This window comes from Tamandua tetradactyla, chromosome 12, assembly GCF_023851605.1.
Source record: "Tamandua tetradactyla isolate mTamTet1 chromosome 12, mTamTet1.pri, whole genome shotgun sequence".
Classification (NCBI taxonomy): domain Eukaryota; kingdom Metazoa; phylum Chordata; class Mammalia; order Pilosa; family Myrmecophagidae; genus Tamandua; species Tamandua tetradactyla.
In genome coordinates, this window is record NC_135338.1 from 27,122,580 (window position 1) to 27,139,123 (window position 16,544).

At 45.6% G+C, this 16,544-nt stretch overlaps 1 protein-coding gene across 1 annotated transcript in view; it reads left to right on the forward strand.

Annotated features, from left to right (window-relative positions):
• Positions 1-1,722: 1,722 nt before the first annotated feature.
• GALNT16 (polypeptide N-acetylgalactosaminyltransferase 16) overlaps positions 1,723-16,544 on the forward strand; it is a 112,397-nt gene continuing 97,575 nt past the window's right edge. The window contains exon 1 of the mRNA XM_077122834.1: positions 1,723-1,940. Within this exon, the coding sequence (XP_076978949.1) occupies positions 1,764-1,940 (177 nt within the window). The 5' untranslated portion in view covers positions 1,723-1,763. The remainder of the gene's footprint in view (positions 1,941-16,544) is intronic.

The following is a 16,544-nucleotide window of genomic DNA, read 5'->3' on the forward strand; positions in this document are numbered from 1 at the left end:
TTGTCAAGGTAGCCTCATGGTTAGTCATTGACATGAAGACATCACAGTTACAACCAATAGGGTTTTCTTCACTTCACTTCTCTTCAACAGAAATTTATTAAGAAATAAATTACATGCTTGGTTCAGTGCTGAGTGCTGGGGAAACACCATCTTAGTTCATGTCAGTGCCTCAGGGTGGTGCTGATAGGGCTGGCTGGGAGAGAGCCTGATGCTTTGACCTTGCTGTTTACCTGATATCCTATGTCCCGCATCACCAGCAGGAAACAAACTCTGGCATTCAAGGACCTTGGGAGTCCAGACTTGCCCGGCTTGAGCAATCTCAGTTCCCACCTCATCCTTCCCAGCATCCTGGACCCCAACAATGCCAGCAGCATTCTTCCCTGCACCTACCAAGTATTTCCATCCTCTTGGCCTTTGCTAGGGCTATTCATGCTACTGATACCTTGCCTTTCCCTTTCCTCTTTCCTGCCTATTAGCGGTTTATTTAAAGGCCACCTCCTCTGAGAAGCCTTCCCTAAAACCTCCTTACAATAAATTATTCCTTTCTCTGTGATCCTTCTTCTATGATCCTTTTTTCTTTCTTTTTTTTTTGTTTATTTAACATCTGCTCATTGAATGTCTGCTCTGTGCCCTACCTAGTGCTTATCTAAAACTAATTTAGCCTACATTTACATTGCCTTCTGTCTGGAGTGAGTTCACAGGATTCTCAGTGCCTCTAGGGCTAGGGTGGAATCTCAATACTGTCTGTGCCCTTGTCTCTCACCACTGTTTCGCACTTTGTCAGATGGAGAGATGGTTTCTAGACTTGATTCTGTCCACTAACTAGCTGTGTGGCCTGGGGAGAATCATCTGGTCTCTCTGCTGAAATGGCGATCATGATACCTAACGGCTGTCAAGGGGACATTGAGACGGGATGGAAGCGAACATCAGGAAAATGGGGAGTTCCAGGCCGGTGATGAAGCCGGGTAGTTATAGATTCATTCTTTCACTGGCTGTGAAGCAGCGTCCTTTCCCCTTCGCTCTCCCCAAATATCAAGTGCACCAGCTTCCAGTCCCTTCTCGGGGCGGACCCTCAGCGGCGGAGGTCCTAGGCTGCAGTGTATTCCTGGGCAAATTCAAGACTCTCTTCCCTGCCTAGCCTCTCCGACCCAAGGACTCGCCCAACACACCTTGAACCCAGTGCCAGAGCGCAGTCCGGAACTGCAGCTTCGTGGTGCAGGCCAGGACTAGGGGTCGCGTCTCTCCAGCCGGTGACTCAGGACCACTCGGTCCGGGGGTGGGTGGGAGTAGGCGGGACCGACCAGGGCCGCGCAGGGACAGCCGCCGAGTCCTCTGTCGCCGGGCGGTGGGAGCCGAGGCTCACTCTGGCGTGTCGCCATTCCACCGCGGGCGTCTGCCTCGCCGGGTCCCTGGGCGCGGAAGGAAGGCCGGCACCACTTCCCACCCGCCTGGCTCTTCTCCTGGTGCGCAGCGGCCGGGGTGGCTGGCGGGGGCTGGAGCGCAGGGCCGGCTCTGCGCGCGAATGAATGGACGCCCGGGGGACGCGCGCACTCGGGGCTGAAGGGCATTAGGACCGGGAGGATCGCTCTGCGCTCCTGTCTCTCCCTATCAACCCCCCCACCCCACCCCCTTCCTTTTTCTGCTCTGCAGGACTGAGCAGCCAGGCGCGGGCGAAAACAAACAGCTGAGGCTGTGAGCGCCCCCGCCCCGGCCCCGAAAGCACGCCGGTCCCGGCCCCCACCCGGGTCACCCGCCCGCCCACCATGAGGAAGATCCGCGCCAATGCCATCGCCATCCTGACCGTAGCCTGGATCCTAGGCACTTTCTACTACTTATGGCAGGACAACCGAGCCCACGCAGCATCCTCCGGCGGCCGAGGCGCGCAGAGGGCCGGTGGGAGGCCGGAGCAGCTCCGCGAGGACCGCACCATCCCGCTCATTGTGAGTACGCCCCGCGCTGCCGGCCGGAGAGCCCGGGCGTGCGTCCTGCCCCCGCGCGGCTGCGGAGGGCTCCGGGCTGGGCCGGGGGCTGCGCGCCGGCCGCGCGGGACCGGCTTTGTATATGTTGGAGCATTCCTGCCCGTTGTTATGGCAACCTCTGCCGGGCTGGCGGGGCTCGGGCGCACCGATGGAGGCAGGGTGACAGCGGGTGAGGGGCTGGGAGAAAGTGCTGCAAGTTTAGTGGGCCCGGCATGCGCGCGCGTCTGGGAACGTGGCGGCTCTCCCAGCACTGCGCCGCTGGGGCCGGGGGCCGGGGGCCGGGGTCTGCCTGTGCCTCGCCCGCCCCGGGAGGCGGCTGGACCTAGCGCGCAGCTAGCGGGTAGTGGGAGCAGCGCGCAGCTGAGCGCGTAGGTGGCGGTGCGCACCCCCTCCCCAGCCTCCTGAGAGCAAGAGATGTGGGGTGGGGGCTACGGGTAGGATAAGGTCGCTAGGGACCGCTACCGGCTTCGCTCTCCCCTTCCAGCCGGAGCCAACTTGGACCTGCTTCTTCGGCACGGAAGACTTCCCACTAACATCCCCAGATTCTTTCGGGGAAAGATCTCATCCTGTGCGCACCTCTCCCCCTAAGACAGGGATCCACTGCAACGCACCCGGGGTTGGTCATTCCTTCGGGTGAGGTCAGCCGCCCGAGGGGAAACAAAGACGGCTGGGGGCTTCCGCGGAGCTGCGGGGCCTCAGCGGAGCCCGGACCCAGACTAGGGTGTGCGGACCCCCTGCCGCCCTGCAGGGGGCGTTTCTGTCGCCGCCTCGCCCGGGCCCGGGTGACAGCTGTGTGGCCCGGCGGGGGGCACCTGTTGAGGCGGGAGGCTCTGAAACTCGCCAAGAGGAGCGCTCTGAAGCTTCTTCCGACTGGGGCAGGTGGGGGAATGAGAGCCTTGGGCGGACTGCTGGGCCGCAGAGAGGCAGGACGAATGCAGGGAGGAGGGAGAGCAAAGAGTGGCATCAGGCAGGGGGAAGTGGTGGAGGGTGACAGTTGTGAAGTGAGGAGGTGCAGGATCAGGAGAGTGGAGGCTTGCACGGAGTAGTATCCGAAATCCTTGTACAAAGGTCTCCTTGAGTCCCAGAAATACGAGTAGTCAGTCTGGAAGTGCTCATATTGCCACCTTGCCTCGGGTCCTCTGCCTTGTTACCTAAGAGAAGAGAAAATCCCCTGCAAATGAACCATTTCCAGGCTTTGCCTGAGGAGACCTTGGGGTTTGTGGGTTATGTCCCCAGACCCCCAAATCCTAGTTCGGGGTCCAGATGAGCACTCTAGGGGTGGATCTGATTAGGTGGAGTTTTCTCTTCTGGGATGTGCATCCCTGTCTCTGGGACACTGTGTCCAAAGCACTTGGCCATGCTTGGATAGAAAGGCTGTTGAGGAAAAAAATCTCTCATGCAAAGACCCTAAAATGTCGGAGATCTGGATGGATGGACAGATTGGAGCCTAGACTGGCCAAACCAAAAGGGGTCCCCAGACGTGCAGCGAGGTTACCCACATGGCCTCCCTGCCCTTCTAGTTCTCACAGCCCCAGCGGGCCAGTCAGGTCGCAGGGTATGTGGGCCCGGGGAGAGGAAAGGCAGGCTGGCCAGAAGCTGTGTCCCTCTCTACAGTGACATGATATGATGGGAAGAGGGTCTGAGCTGGAAGAAGAGGAGAGGGGCATGAGGAGAGAAGAGAGCCCAGGGAAATTGCTGCCCAGAGGCAGAACCCCAAGGCTGGGTCCCCTCACCTTCTCCTCCGCCAAACCCTCTGCTGCAGAACACTAATCTTGCTGCTGCACCTCTGTCCTGCTCATGCAAGTGCCCTGTGAGATCAGCCGGGAGGGCTGCTCAGAATATGAAAGCCCCGTAGTGCTGACCGTGGGCACTAGTGGAGGACAGAAATTGGAGGTTATGGGGAGCTCCACCGAACATCCTCATGCCCTCTCCATGACCTCATTGAGTTTGACTTGCTGCAGTTTAGAAAAGGATCGGAACTGAAAGCTAAGTTTAAAGTGTGAAGGAGTTAACAGGGAGATAATTGGAAGCCAGGGAGTGGAGGTGCAGGAAGAGAGGGAAGGTAGACGTCCCTGAAGAGCAGCAGTCTTCTCCTGCCATATAGGTGCCCAGCCATCTCTCTCTCTGGTCTTAAGTTTTAGCCCTGGCGTCTGTTCCACCTGCTGTAGTCCCTAGTCACACACTGCCTTTGCCACAGCCTTGCATTATATTCCTTCTTCAAGTCATTTGTCTTTCATGTGATTCTCAACTACCTGCCTTATCTCAGCTGAAGGCAAGCTCCCATGCAGGGACTGTGCTGGAAGCTCCTCGTATCCCCACACTGATGCACCTAGCAGCACTTAATAAGTACTTGTTAAAAGAGTGAGAAAGGATGTTGGTTCATCTCTGCCTGGAGGCAGTCAATAGTCCAAGCTTCACAGCCCCCTAATATTTTTTTTTCTTCTAACTCCAACCTGGGAGCTGTGCATTCAGCATCTCCAGAGTTGAACCCTTTGTTCAACTTAAAAGGGGCAGGTGCAGCTGAGGATTTGCTTTCTCCCTGCAATTTGTGGTAACCACTCAGTGTCCTTCTGCCTTCTTAAAACATTTCTCTGGTTATTTGGGCCAGGATGCTGCATGTGATTTTTCAGATTCTTAGGGAATGATGTGGCCAGGCCCGCTAACAGAGGCAGAGAAAATTCAGACAGGCGTCATCATCACTCCCTGGGGGAATCAGAGAGCTGAGTTGGGAAAGGGAGGGTCTGCAGAACAGCCTGGGAGCTCTGCCTTCAGAATGTCTAGGCTATTCAAAGCCAGCCAAGTTGCTTCTGGACCTCAGAGAAGCTTGTTTGGCATTGTGGGGAGTCGGCATGGCAACCGCAAGGGCTGAATTTCAAAAGGAGGTCTCGATTTTTAATATTCTGTCTTGCTGTTAGCCCATGTGTCACAAATTTTGAGATGTGAAATATTTGGTTATGGAATCTATAAAACTAAAGGGAGATGCTGGTTCCATTCCCAGACTGCTTAGGATGCAGCAGGCAAAGTTGGTGGTTTTTCCGTGCTATACTTCGTGGGCGAGGCAGTGAATTTGGGGACATCCCCTTGGATCCACACTGATGCACAGTGGCACAGGATCGCAGCTAAAGCAGGACACAGAGCAGCCATGGCTGGTCTTGTCCCATCAACCTCTTCATGTCAGGCCTCACCGCTGGGGAGAATATTTGTGATTGGTTTGGCTTGGGGGCCGGGGTTGCCATCATGGACACCAATTCTCTAACAGGCACGGGTGGGATGCTAATGTGTGATACACAGAATTTCACTACACAGACTTCGAAAAAAAAAAAAGACCACCATTATGGGTATTTTTAGGATGAATGTACTCATTTTCAGCAACAGTTTCTTATTTAGAACCCTGAGTTTTAGGCAAGAGTTTTCCTAAACTGGAGTTTCTTATTCTGAAATTTGGATACTGATGAGAGATCATGGGCGAAATGCTTCATATGTCTGGACTTCAGTTATTTTGTGTGTAAAATTTTGAATTAAATGATTTTTAAAGTTTGTCGATTCTTAGATAAGCGGATGATAGCTTCATTGCTAGATGCAAATAAAAGGTGTTAAAAGGAATCTTCCAAAGGAAAAAAAAAAAAAGGTTTCTTCCAAAGGGTGTTGTGAGTTTATTGCTTATGGATGGAACATGCCCCTGGCAGTGAAAGTTCCTGCAGCAATCCTTGAGGCCTTGCAGGGATCCCCCGCATGCCAGCAGAGGGGCACACAGATGATACTTTTTCCTGTGCTTTTCTCTGAGAGCAGAGGCTTCAGTAAGATCGGGATGTGTTTATATTTTATTTATGATGTTTGCGTTTTAGAACTGTGGAAATATGCTCTGCCTAAATGGCCGAAAATGATTTTATATTCAATTTGTCTAGGTGCCACATGTGAGAAAGAGGGTGGGGGGAGGGAGAAGCACATACAATCACAATTTGCATTGCCAAAATGTTTAGATTCAAAGAGCCTCATTTCCCTAGTGGTAAATGAAAGCGAGGGGTAAGGGGTATGGTACGTATAGTTTTTTTCCTCTACTATGATTTTATTTCTTTTTCTGTTGTCTTTTTATTTCTTTTTCTAAATCGATGCAAATGTACTAAGAAATGATGAATATGCAACTATGTGATGATATTAAGAATTACTGATTATATATGTAGAATGGAATGATTTCTAAATGTTTTGTTTGTTAATTTTTTTAATTAATAAAAAAGTTAAAAAAAAAATCAAAGAGCCTCACTTTCCACCAGTGGGGTCCCTCTATTAAGTCCTGGGTCATTTTGAGACTTGCCTGAGGGAAGTAAGGACAGCACAGAGGTACCAAGGACAAACAAGGGCCCTGACAGCCAAAGAGTTCCCTCTGTGGGAGTCCAGAGATCCATGAGCTTGGGAAGAATCCTAGGGGCTGTGCATTCTCCTGAAATGAGTCCTTTTTCTCTATGCTAGAACAGCAACTGCCCATAGTCTGCTTCTAGGGCTTTGGGAACATGGTTTCCTTCTTAGGTGCCTTGTTTGATGGCTCTGCCAGCAGAGGAAGGCTTCGGGTCTGGAAATGCCACTTAAGGCAGACATGAAATGGGCACTGGTAGACAAGGCTGGGCTGAGGTACCTAGGGGACTCTCTTGCTGTAATAGAGAAAACCACCCTGGGGTCAAAGGTGAGCCTGTAGCTGAGCAGTTCATTACAGTTACAAGATTGAAGATTTATACCATGTCTGCCTCTTGAGGACACTTGAAACTCTTTACCCAAGACGAGCAGGGCAAAGATATGAGAAGGATAAAAGATGCAAGACCCAAGTCCACTGGAAAAGAGCAGGGGAGCAGAGCTTTCAGAACCAGAGTTGAGTGATGATTACACTTGGGTGATACATTTGGTTCTTTTAATCAGACAGTGTGCTTGCCTGGCCAGCCACAGACTGTATACAGCCTACTCTGGAAACACGTTCAAACAGCTGTCTGTGGTCTTTAATCCACACAGGTAATTGTTGTTTACTCTGTATTTTAGTATTAGCAGCTAAATTCATTGGGCATTTGGATGCTGTATCAAATGTTTTATAAGCTGTGCTGGTTTGAAAGTGTTGTGTATCCAGAAAAGCCATGTCCTTTCATCGTGATTCAATATGGTAGGGTGGAAACATGTTGATTAGATTATCTCCATGAAGATATGGCATGCCTGATTGTGGGTATGGCCTTTTGGTTAGATGGAGATCTGACCCTGCCCATTCAGAGCTGGTCTTGATTAGTTTACTGGAGTCCTTTAAAAGAGGAAACATTTTGGAGAAAACTAAGAGCAGATGCAGATGCTTGGAGAACAGTTGCTTCAGAGCTGACAGAGCCAACATGAGATTTGGAAATGCAGGGCCCAGCAGACATCACCATGTGCCTTCCCCTGAGAAGTTAAAAAAGCCAGAACCCAAAGTTGTGTCCCGGAGGAGCTAAGTGAAGGCCTACAGATGGCAAGTGAGGACCCCCCACAGGAAACAGAGGCTGAAAGCAACGGAGCCCAAGAGCAAGGGACCAGCAGATGTCAGCCATGTGCCTTCCCAACTGACAGAGGTGTTCCGGATGGCATCAGCTTTTCTTGAGTGAAGGTAACCTCTTGTTGGTGCCTTAGTTTGGACATTTTCTCAGCACTATAACTGTAAACTTGTAACTTATTAAATTCTCTTTTTAAAAGCCATTCCATTTCTGATATATTGCATTCCAGCATCTTAACAAACTAACACACAAGCTTTATCTTTTTGATCCCCTCAACCACCTAATAAGGTAGGTGCTATTATCAGGTTCAGTTTACAGATGACTAAATTGAGGCTTAGAGAGAGTGAGTGACTTCCCCTTGGCCTGGCAACCAATAAGTACATTAAAACTGGGTATTTCTGACTCCAGAACCCAGGCTTGTGCCTTGTTTCTTCTGAAGCATCTTCAAGGCAAGATGCATGTCAGATGCATCAGTGCATCTTTTCTAGAGCACTGAGGTCAGCACCTTGCTTTGCATTCACTCCGTAAACATTTGGTGAAAAAATGCAAAACCTATTTTTTTTGGACAAAATGTTAACAGTAGGAAAGTAGGAACATGGGTTAACCCATCTACCCCTTCCACTATGGCTTTTCCCAACATTTTCTGTAATAAGCATATATTAATACTCTAATGATAAAATCAATAACGATAATTATTTTTTTAAATATTTGATGACTCCTTAAAGTGTGTGCTTCTTGCCCTTGTTATACTTCTGAATCCCTCATCAATGCTTAGTATCTAGCTAACAAAAAAGGCAAGAGACGTATTCAAATTATTCTGTAGGTTTCCAGGAAATAGAATTGGGGTCAGTAGATGAAAATTTTAGGGAGATTTCATTTCACGAGAAGAAAAACTTTCTCACAGAATCATCCAACATTGGAATGGTCCAAAGGCTGACCAAGGTTTCTATTCACAGTCCTTGTCAGCAGATAAATGCTTCTAACTGCAGTGGGTCAGGAAAGGGAAAAACTCACTGTCCTGACACTCTCTTAAGATGATAGGCAATGGGCGGGCCACGGTGGCTCAGCAGGCAAGAATGCTCGCCTGCCATGCCAGAGGACACAGGTTTGATTCCCGGTGCCTGCCCATGTAAAAAAAAAAAAAAAAGATAGGCAGCTCTGTGACAGAGTTCAAAATAGGTCCAAATTATTGCCCTGTGAGAGATGTGGCATCCGGAAAGCAGAGATACCTAAACACCTGGAGGCTGGTGAGGGCGACGACTAAAAGAAACTTGTAACTCCCCCGGCAGCTGCCACTTGCCTTTCCCCTTCTCATAGATCCTTTGGAATTACAAGCAGGGAGGGAAAGAGGATGGGGGTCAAGGCATCTTTCTGTTCCCAGACACTGAGGCTCACAGAGGTTTTCTTGCCTGGCTGAGGCCCTCTGTTTCTGACCTTGCCAGTATCCCACTGCTTCTATTTCCCTGATCCAATCCAGGTATAGTTCACAAGTTGCCTCTTCCGTCTTCCCAGGGACCTGTCCATTGCTTTCCAAGGTGGTGCCCTGCTGGGAATGCAACTAAGCTGTGCATTTATGGGGAAGGCTGAGACTTAGGCCTGCCTGTCTCCCTCACACCCCTGAATTTCAGCTGCATCCTTTAACAGTATCTGGCTAGAAGCAGTATGGCCACCCAGAAGTCCTTTTAAAGGTGTGACTTTGGACAGATGGAAGTGGCAGGCTGGGGGTATTTTGAAAAGAGAGAGAGAATAGAAGGATCTTTTCATTTATACTATAAAGGGAAGATGAGGCTGCAGGCAATATTTGAGGGGGCACCAAGGCCTTTCCACTTTTCCCCTTAGGAAAAGCTTTAGCTTTAGGACACCAGGGCCTTTTGCTTGCATTTCCATAAAGTTTATTATGGCTCAATGTTGACCAGGGACATTATGTCAGAGCTCAGGGGCAGTAACATCTCTTAACATGTTCAAAATTGTGAGACCTGCCATTATGGGACTCCTCTAGCTCCTAGCTGAGCTGGGCAACCCAGGATGGAAACAGATATTGTCTGTCAGGGAGAAGGGTGTGAGAAGATTAGAGAGAGGGTATGGAATGAAGGCAAGTGACTCCACACAGCCTGCTCCACAAGGTTGTGTCTCCTTATGTGAGTTGCTTCTTTTCTCTGAGCCTTCATTTCCTCATCTGTCAGGTGAGGTTTGACCGATAGGCTTCCCAGGGTCTCTCTCAACTTAAACCATCCTGAGCTTTGTAGAACCTCTTGTGAAAGTGAGGTGGCCCTTAACCAGGGATGAAGGTCTGATAGTGGGTGAATTAAGGAGAATGAGGCAAAAGGGGAGGTGTGGAGAACACAGACCACTTGTGTTCAAAAGAGCTTGAAACCTTTAACTTCTCATAGAAATTAAATAGGCCATATCCTCCTCCCCCTTGAAACACTGTCTTAATGGTGCTCTCCAGCTCCACTTCTGCTGAACTAGAGTGGAAACTAGTATTTGTAAATCTGATATAGCCCTCAGATATACATGCAGGCGTATTTACAAAAGGACTTAACACATCTCAACAATCCAGCATGTACCCAGAAAGACCAGAAGGAAGATACCAAGACCCCTGAGCAGAGGAATTAGTTGTTACAGTGCCTACAGACTTTACTCAGAGGACAGGCATGGAATTGCCCTTGGGCCAGGTCCTGAAAATTAGCATTGTTTATTAAAATCAGTGTAAGGGGTTCAGAAGGTTGGTCTCTCCTGACATCCTTCAACTGTTCCTAGGTTATAGATACAGCAGATTAGAAGAATCAAGATGAGGAAATTCCTGAAGCTGCTAACACACTAAGTAACAGCTGACGGCAAAGGACCAGACAGGAAAGCTCATGTGATTTGGGGTGACACCTTCCCCCTCCCCATGTACACACTTGTCAGAAGTGCTGAAGACATTATTAATTCACTCACTTTACAGTCATTTACTGAATACCTATTGTGTGCTAGGATTGAAATAGGTAATGGAGATAAAGCAGGCAAAATTCCTGCTCTCAAGGAGCTCACATCTTGGTAGGGGAAGACAGACCCAAACCAGATAAATGTATAATGTATTAGATGGTGACAAATGTGGTGAAAAGAAACTAAAGCAGCATAAGGGGACAGAAAGATGAGAGAAGCATGGCCAGAAAAGGCCATTTCTGATAAAACAGCATTGGAGCATCTTCTGTGAAGACGGCAGAGTAGGCTGGGCTGACTTCACCCAAGCTCCATGAAACAACAAGAATAGAGTCAAAATAAATAAATAAACAACCAACCGGGACTGCAGTTGAAGTAGAGAGACTGGGATGGAAAGAGAGGGGGTGAGGGTCCTTAACCACAAACCCACCAGGGGCTGGCAGTGCACGGGGAGGGGCAGGGGTTCCTTGGGAGTGGAATGCTCCTTGGTCCGTCCAGCAAACACAGCAGGCTTTGGTGGTCTGCCCTTGTGGCTCCGTGATCAGGAGTTCCCATGGGAGCCCAGAGGGCAGTAGACTTGCTTCCCCTGTGCACGGGGACCACTGGGTCGGTGCACAGTACCTGATCCCCACCCCTGAGGTGGGCTGCTGTGGGCACCTGGTTTTGGCAGAGTCTGGGGTGTCCCCAGTTAAAGGGGGAAGGGGTACGCAGAGCATGGCTGACCTGATGGCTGACTGGCAAAGGAGGCTCATCGGGTCCCAGTCCTGCTCCTCTTTACTTATAGAGGCCCAGGGATATCAGGCAAGCAGAGAGAGAGGTGGGGCTGAGCTGTGCACCACCATCTTTTTTTCTGTTCCTGGTGCATGGGCCTGGAGTTGTACCCCATCTCCCACATGACAGATAAGCTTTCTACCACTGAACCACCTGTGCCTAGTGCCTAGTTTTTAAAAGACCCTCAAGTATTTTTTTTCTTTTTTTTGATACGTGGGCTTGGAGTCAAGCTAAAGTGTCTTGTGTGACAGGCAAACGTTCTACTGCTGAACCACCCATGCATCTTTTCTCCTAGCTTTTAATAGACAGCCAGGTTGAATTGCTGTGTACAATTCATGGGCTCTGGGCCTTGGTTTGGCAGGGAATTACTGACAAACCAAGTGCAAAATGGGGCCTTCAATGCAAAACCAAGTAAAGACAAAACTTCAGATGAGTGAAGGAAATAACTTGCAAAATTATGTTATTAAAAGATGGTGGATTCAAGAAACGCCTTTACAGTAATAACTTTGACTGTCAACAGACTAAACTTACCAATTAAAAGGTACAGATTGGAAGAATGGATTAAGAAATATAATCCAGCTATATGCTGCTTACAAGAGACTCATCTTAGACCCAAGGATACAAATAGATTGAAACGATGGAAAAAGATGTTCCATGCAAGCTGTAACCAAAAGAAAGCAGGAGTAGCTATACTAGTATCAGACAAAAAGACTTTAAATGTAAAGACATCTGTGCCTAGTTTGAAACTAGGTAACCCAGAAAAGCCACATTTTAATCCTGATTCAATCTTGTGTGGGCAGCCATTTCTTTTAATCCTGATTCGATAATGAAGATTGGAGTATTTTTATTAGGTTAGAATGTTTTGATTGATTAGCTAGCAAACTCACACAACATCATAAGAGATGAAGAAGGACACTATATATATATTAATAAAAGGGACAATTCACCCAGAAGAAACAGCAGTCATAAATGTTTATGCTCCCAATCAAGGAGCTCCAAAGTACCTCAGACAAACATTGGCAAAACTGAAGGGAGTGATAGACTTTCCAACAATAATAGTGGGGGGCTTCAATACACCACTCTCCTCTATAGATAAAACACCCAGACAGAGGATCAACAGAGAACTTAAACAATGTGATAAATAAATTAGACCTAACTAACATATATGGGTCGTTACACTAAAAAACACCAGGATATACATTCTTCTCTAGTGCTCATGGAACATTCTCCAGGATAGATCATATTCTGAGGCACAAAACAGGTTTGTGTAAATTTTAAAACACGGAAATTATTCAAAGCACTTTTTCTGATCACAGTGGAATGGAGCTGGAAATCAATAACCACCAATGAATGAGAACTTAAAAAATATATGGAGGTTAAATAACACACTCTTAAACAACCAGTGTGTCAAAGACAAAATTGCTAGAAAAATCAGTAGCTATCTGGAGATGAATGAAAATGAGAGAACATCATATCAGAACTTATGGGATGTGACAAAGGCAGTGCTGAGAGGGAAATTTATTACCCTAAATGCCTAAATTAAAAAAAGAGGAAAGGGCAAAATTTGAGGATTTAACTGCTCACCTGGAGGAACTAGAGAAGGAACAGCAAAGTAACCCCAAAGCAAGTAGAAGAGAAATAAGAAAGATTAAAGCAGAGTTGAATGAATGGGAAAACAACAACAATGAAAAAACAATAGAAAGAATCAACAAAACCAAAATTGGTTCTTTGAAACAGTTGATGGACCACTAGCAAGGCTAACAAAAAAAAAAGAGAGGGAGAGAGAGTGCAAATAAGCAAAATCAGAAATGGCAGGGAGGTCATTACTACAGACCCTGAAGAAATGAAAGAAAAATCATAAGAGGATAATATGAACAAATATATGCCAACAAACTAGACAACTTAGATGAAATGGACAAATTTCTGGAAACACACGAACAAGCTATACTGACTCAAGAAGAAATAGAAGATCTCAGCAAACCAACACAAGAGATTCAATCAGTCATCAAAAATCTCCCTACAAAGAAAAGACCAGGGCCAGAGGGCTTCACAGGGGAATTTTATCAAACATTCCAAAAAGAACTAACACTAATCTTGCTCAAACTCTTCCAAAAAAACTAAGAAAAAAGGAATGCTACCTAACTCATTTTATGAAGCCAACATCACAAATACGAAAACCAGATAACAATGCTACAAGAAAGAAAAACTACTGACCAATCTCCTTAATGAACATAGATACAAAAATTCTCAACAAAATACTAGCAATTAGAATCCAACAACAGATTGAAAGAATTATATATCACAAATAAGTGGAGTTTATACCAGGAATGCAAGGGTGGTTCCATATAAGAAAATCAACCAACATAATACGGCACATTAACAAGTCAAAAGGGAAAAATCACATGGTTATATTGATTGATGCTGAAAGAGCATTTGACAAAATTCAGCATCCTTTTCTGATAAAAAGACTTCAAAACGTAGGAATTGAAAGAAATGTCCTCATATCGTAAGAGCATACATGAAAAACCCATAGCCAGCATCATACTTAATAGTGAGAGATTGAAAGCATTCCCTCTGAGATTGGGAATGAGACACCATTATTATTCAACATTGTACTAGAAGTCCTAGCTAGAGCAATCAGGCAGGAAAAAGAAATAAAATGCATCCAAATAGGAAAGGAAGAAGTAAAACTTTCATTATTTGCAGATAACATGATTCTATACTTGGAAAACCCTGAGAAATTTATGACAAAGCTACTTGAGCTAATAAACCATTTCAGCAAAGTGGTGGGTTAAAAGATTAATGTACAAAAATCAGTAATGTTCCTATAACAGGTAACGGCCTAATTGAGGAGACAATTTCATTCAAAAATAGCAACCAAAAGAATCAAGTATGTAGGAATAAGCTTAACCAGGGTTGTCAAGAACCTGTACACAGAAAATTACATAACATTGCTAAAAGAAATCAAAGAAGTCCTAAATAGATGGAAAGTCATTTCGTGCTCATGGATAGGAAGGTTGAATGTAGTTAAGAAGTCAGTTTTACCCAAATTGATCTATAGATTGAATGCTATATCAATCAAAATTCCAACAACCTGCTTTGATGACTTGGAAAACCTAGTTATCAAATTTATTTGGGGAAAGAGACCCCAAATAGCTAAAGATATCTTTAAAAAGAAAAGTGAGTGGGAGGGCTAACACTTCCTGACTTTAAAGCTTACTATAAAGCCATTGTGGTCAAAACAGCATACCTTAGGGGTGCACAGGTGGTTCAGTGGTAGAATGTTTGAGTGCCATGTGGAAGGCCTGACTTCAACTCCCGGCCCATGCAACCCTACCCCAGCCCTGAAAAACCAATATGGTACTGGCACAAAGATAGAAGCATTGACCAATGGAATCAGATGGAGAGCACAGAGATAGACCACCAAATCTATGGTCAATTGATGTTTGATAAGGCCCCCAAATCCACTGAACTGGGACAGAATAGATTTTTTTTTCCTTTTCACATGGAGAACTTCTATTGCTTTTGCTTAACTCTAATTACAAAAATCATACACACATGAAAAATCTCTTATAATTAACCACCCAATGATAACAACTTTTAACATTTAGCTGCATAGTCTAAATATTTTTATTGAGATAACTTCACATACCATACAGTTCATCCAAAGTATACAATCAGTGGCTCACAATATCACCACATAGTGATGTATTCATCACCACGATCATTTTAAGAACATTTGCATCACTCCAGAAAAAGAAATAACAAGAAAATAGAAAAAAATTACATCCCATATCCCCTACCCCTTCCTCTCATTGACTACTAATGTTGTAATCTACCCAATTTTTTAACTTCCTATCCGCCCCCACTTTTTGATAAATGAGTGTGGGAGAACTGGATATCAATAACCAAAAGAATGAAAGAGGACCTCTACCTTACACCCTAAATGAAAATTAATTCAAAATGGATTAAAGACCTAAATATAAGGGACAGTATCATAAAACTCCTAGAAGAAAATATAGGGAAATACCTTCAAAACACAGTCTTAGGAGGTAGCTTTATTGAACTTTATGGCCAAAGCACAAGCAACTCCTTAAAATCAAAAGGACTTTGTCAAAAGATGAAGAGGCAACCAACTCAATGGGAGAAAATATTTGAAACCAATATTGGATAGAGGTTTGATATCCTGTGTACATAAAGAACTTATACAACTCAATAACAAAAGAACAAACAATCGAATTATAAAATGGACAAAGAATATGAATAGACATTGTCCTGATGAGCAAATACAAATGGCTAAAAAGCACATGAAGAGATGTTCATCTTCATTAGCTATAAGGGAAATGCTGATCAAAACTGCAACGAGATACCACCTCACACCCATAAGAATGGCTGCTATTAAACAAACAGAAGACTACAAATGTTGGCGATGATGTGGAGAAATTGGAATATGTATTCACTGTTGGTGAAAGACAGTTTAGTGGAAGACAGCAGCAGCTGTGGAAAATAGTTTGACTGTTCCTGAGAAAAGGAAATATCAGGTTGCCCTATGACCTGGCAATACCAGTACTCGGTATATAACCAGAAGAGCTGAAAACAGTGACACAAACAGACATTTGCACACCCATGCTCATAGCAGCACTTTTCACAATTGCCAAAAGATGGAAACAATCCAAGTGCCCCTCAATGGACAAGTGGATAAACAAAATGTGGTATCTACATACAATGGTATATTATGCAGCTGTAAGATGAAATGCCATCCCGAAACATACATATGACAAGGTGAATGAATCTTGAGGACATAAAGCTGAGTGAAATAAGTTAGACACAAAAGGGTAGATATTGTACGATTTTGCTATTACGGCTCTGGTAAAGGTAATTTCAGAGGTTTACACTGTAGAATATAGGGGACCTAGAGGTACATAGAAACTAGAGATTGGGGAAAGATTATCCAATGAAGTAGAACTTAAATGTAAAGGTATGGATAGAAGTGATGGTAGCTAATTAGTGGGGTTATAAGTAACAGTGCCATATTGAAGGTGAAAATGATTGAAAGGGGATGTATGTGTAATGTAGCACGCCGATTAACTCTCCAATTATAGATAAGTTCTTACATGAACGCCTTCAAAGGTTTGACCTTATACAAAGAGTCAATAATAGAAGGGTATAGGGGAAAGCTAATATTGCAGGCTATAGCTTATAGTCAACAGGAACTCAGCAACAGTACCACAATACCAGCGGTAAATAATTGGGGGTGCCTGGGTTTCAAGAGATTAGGGGAGGTTTTGATTTGAGATTTGGTGAGACCATGTTTATCATTTCTTTGTCTCTTTGGACAAATGAAGATTGTCTAAAATTGAGAGTGCTACTG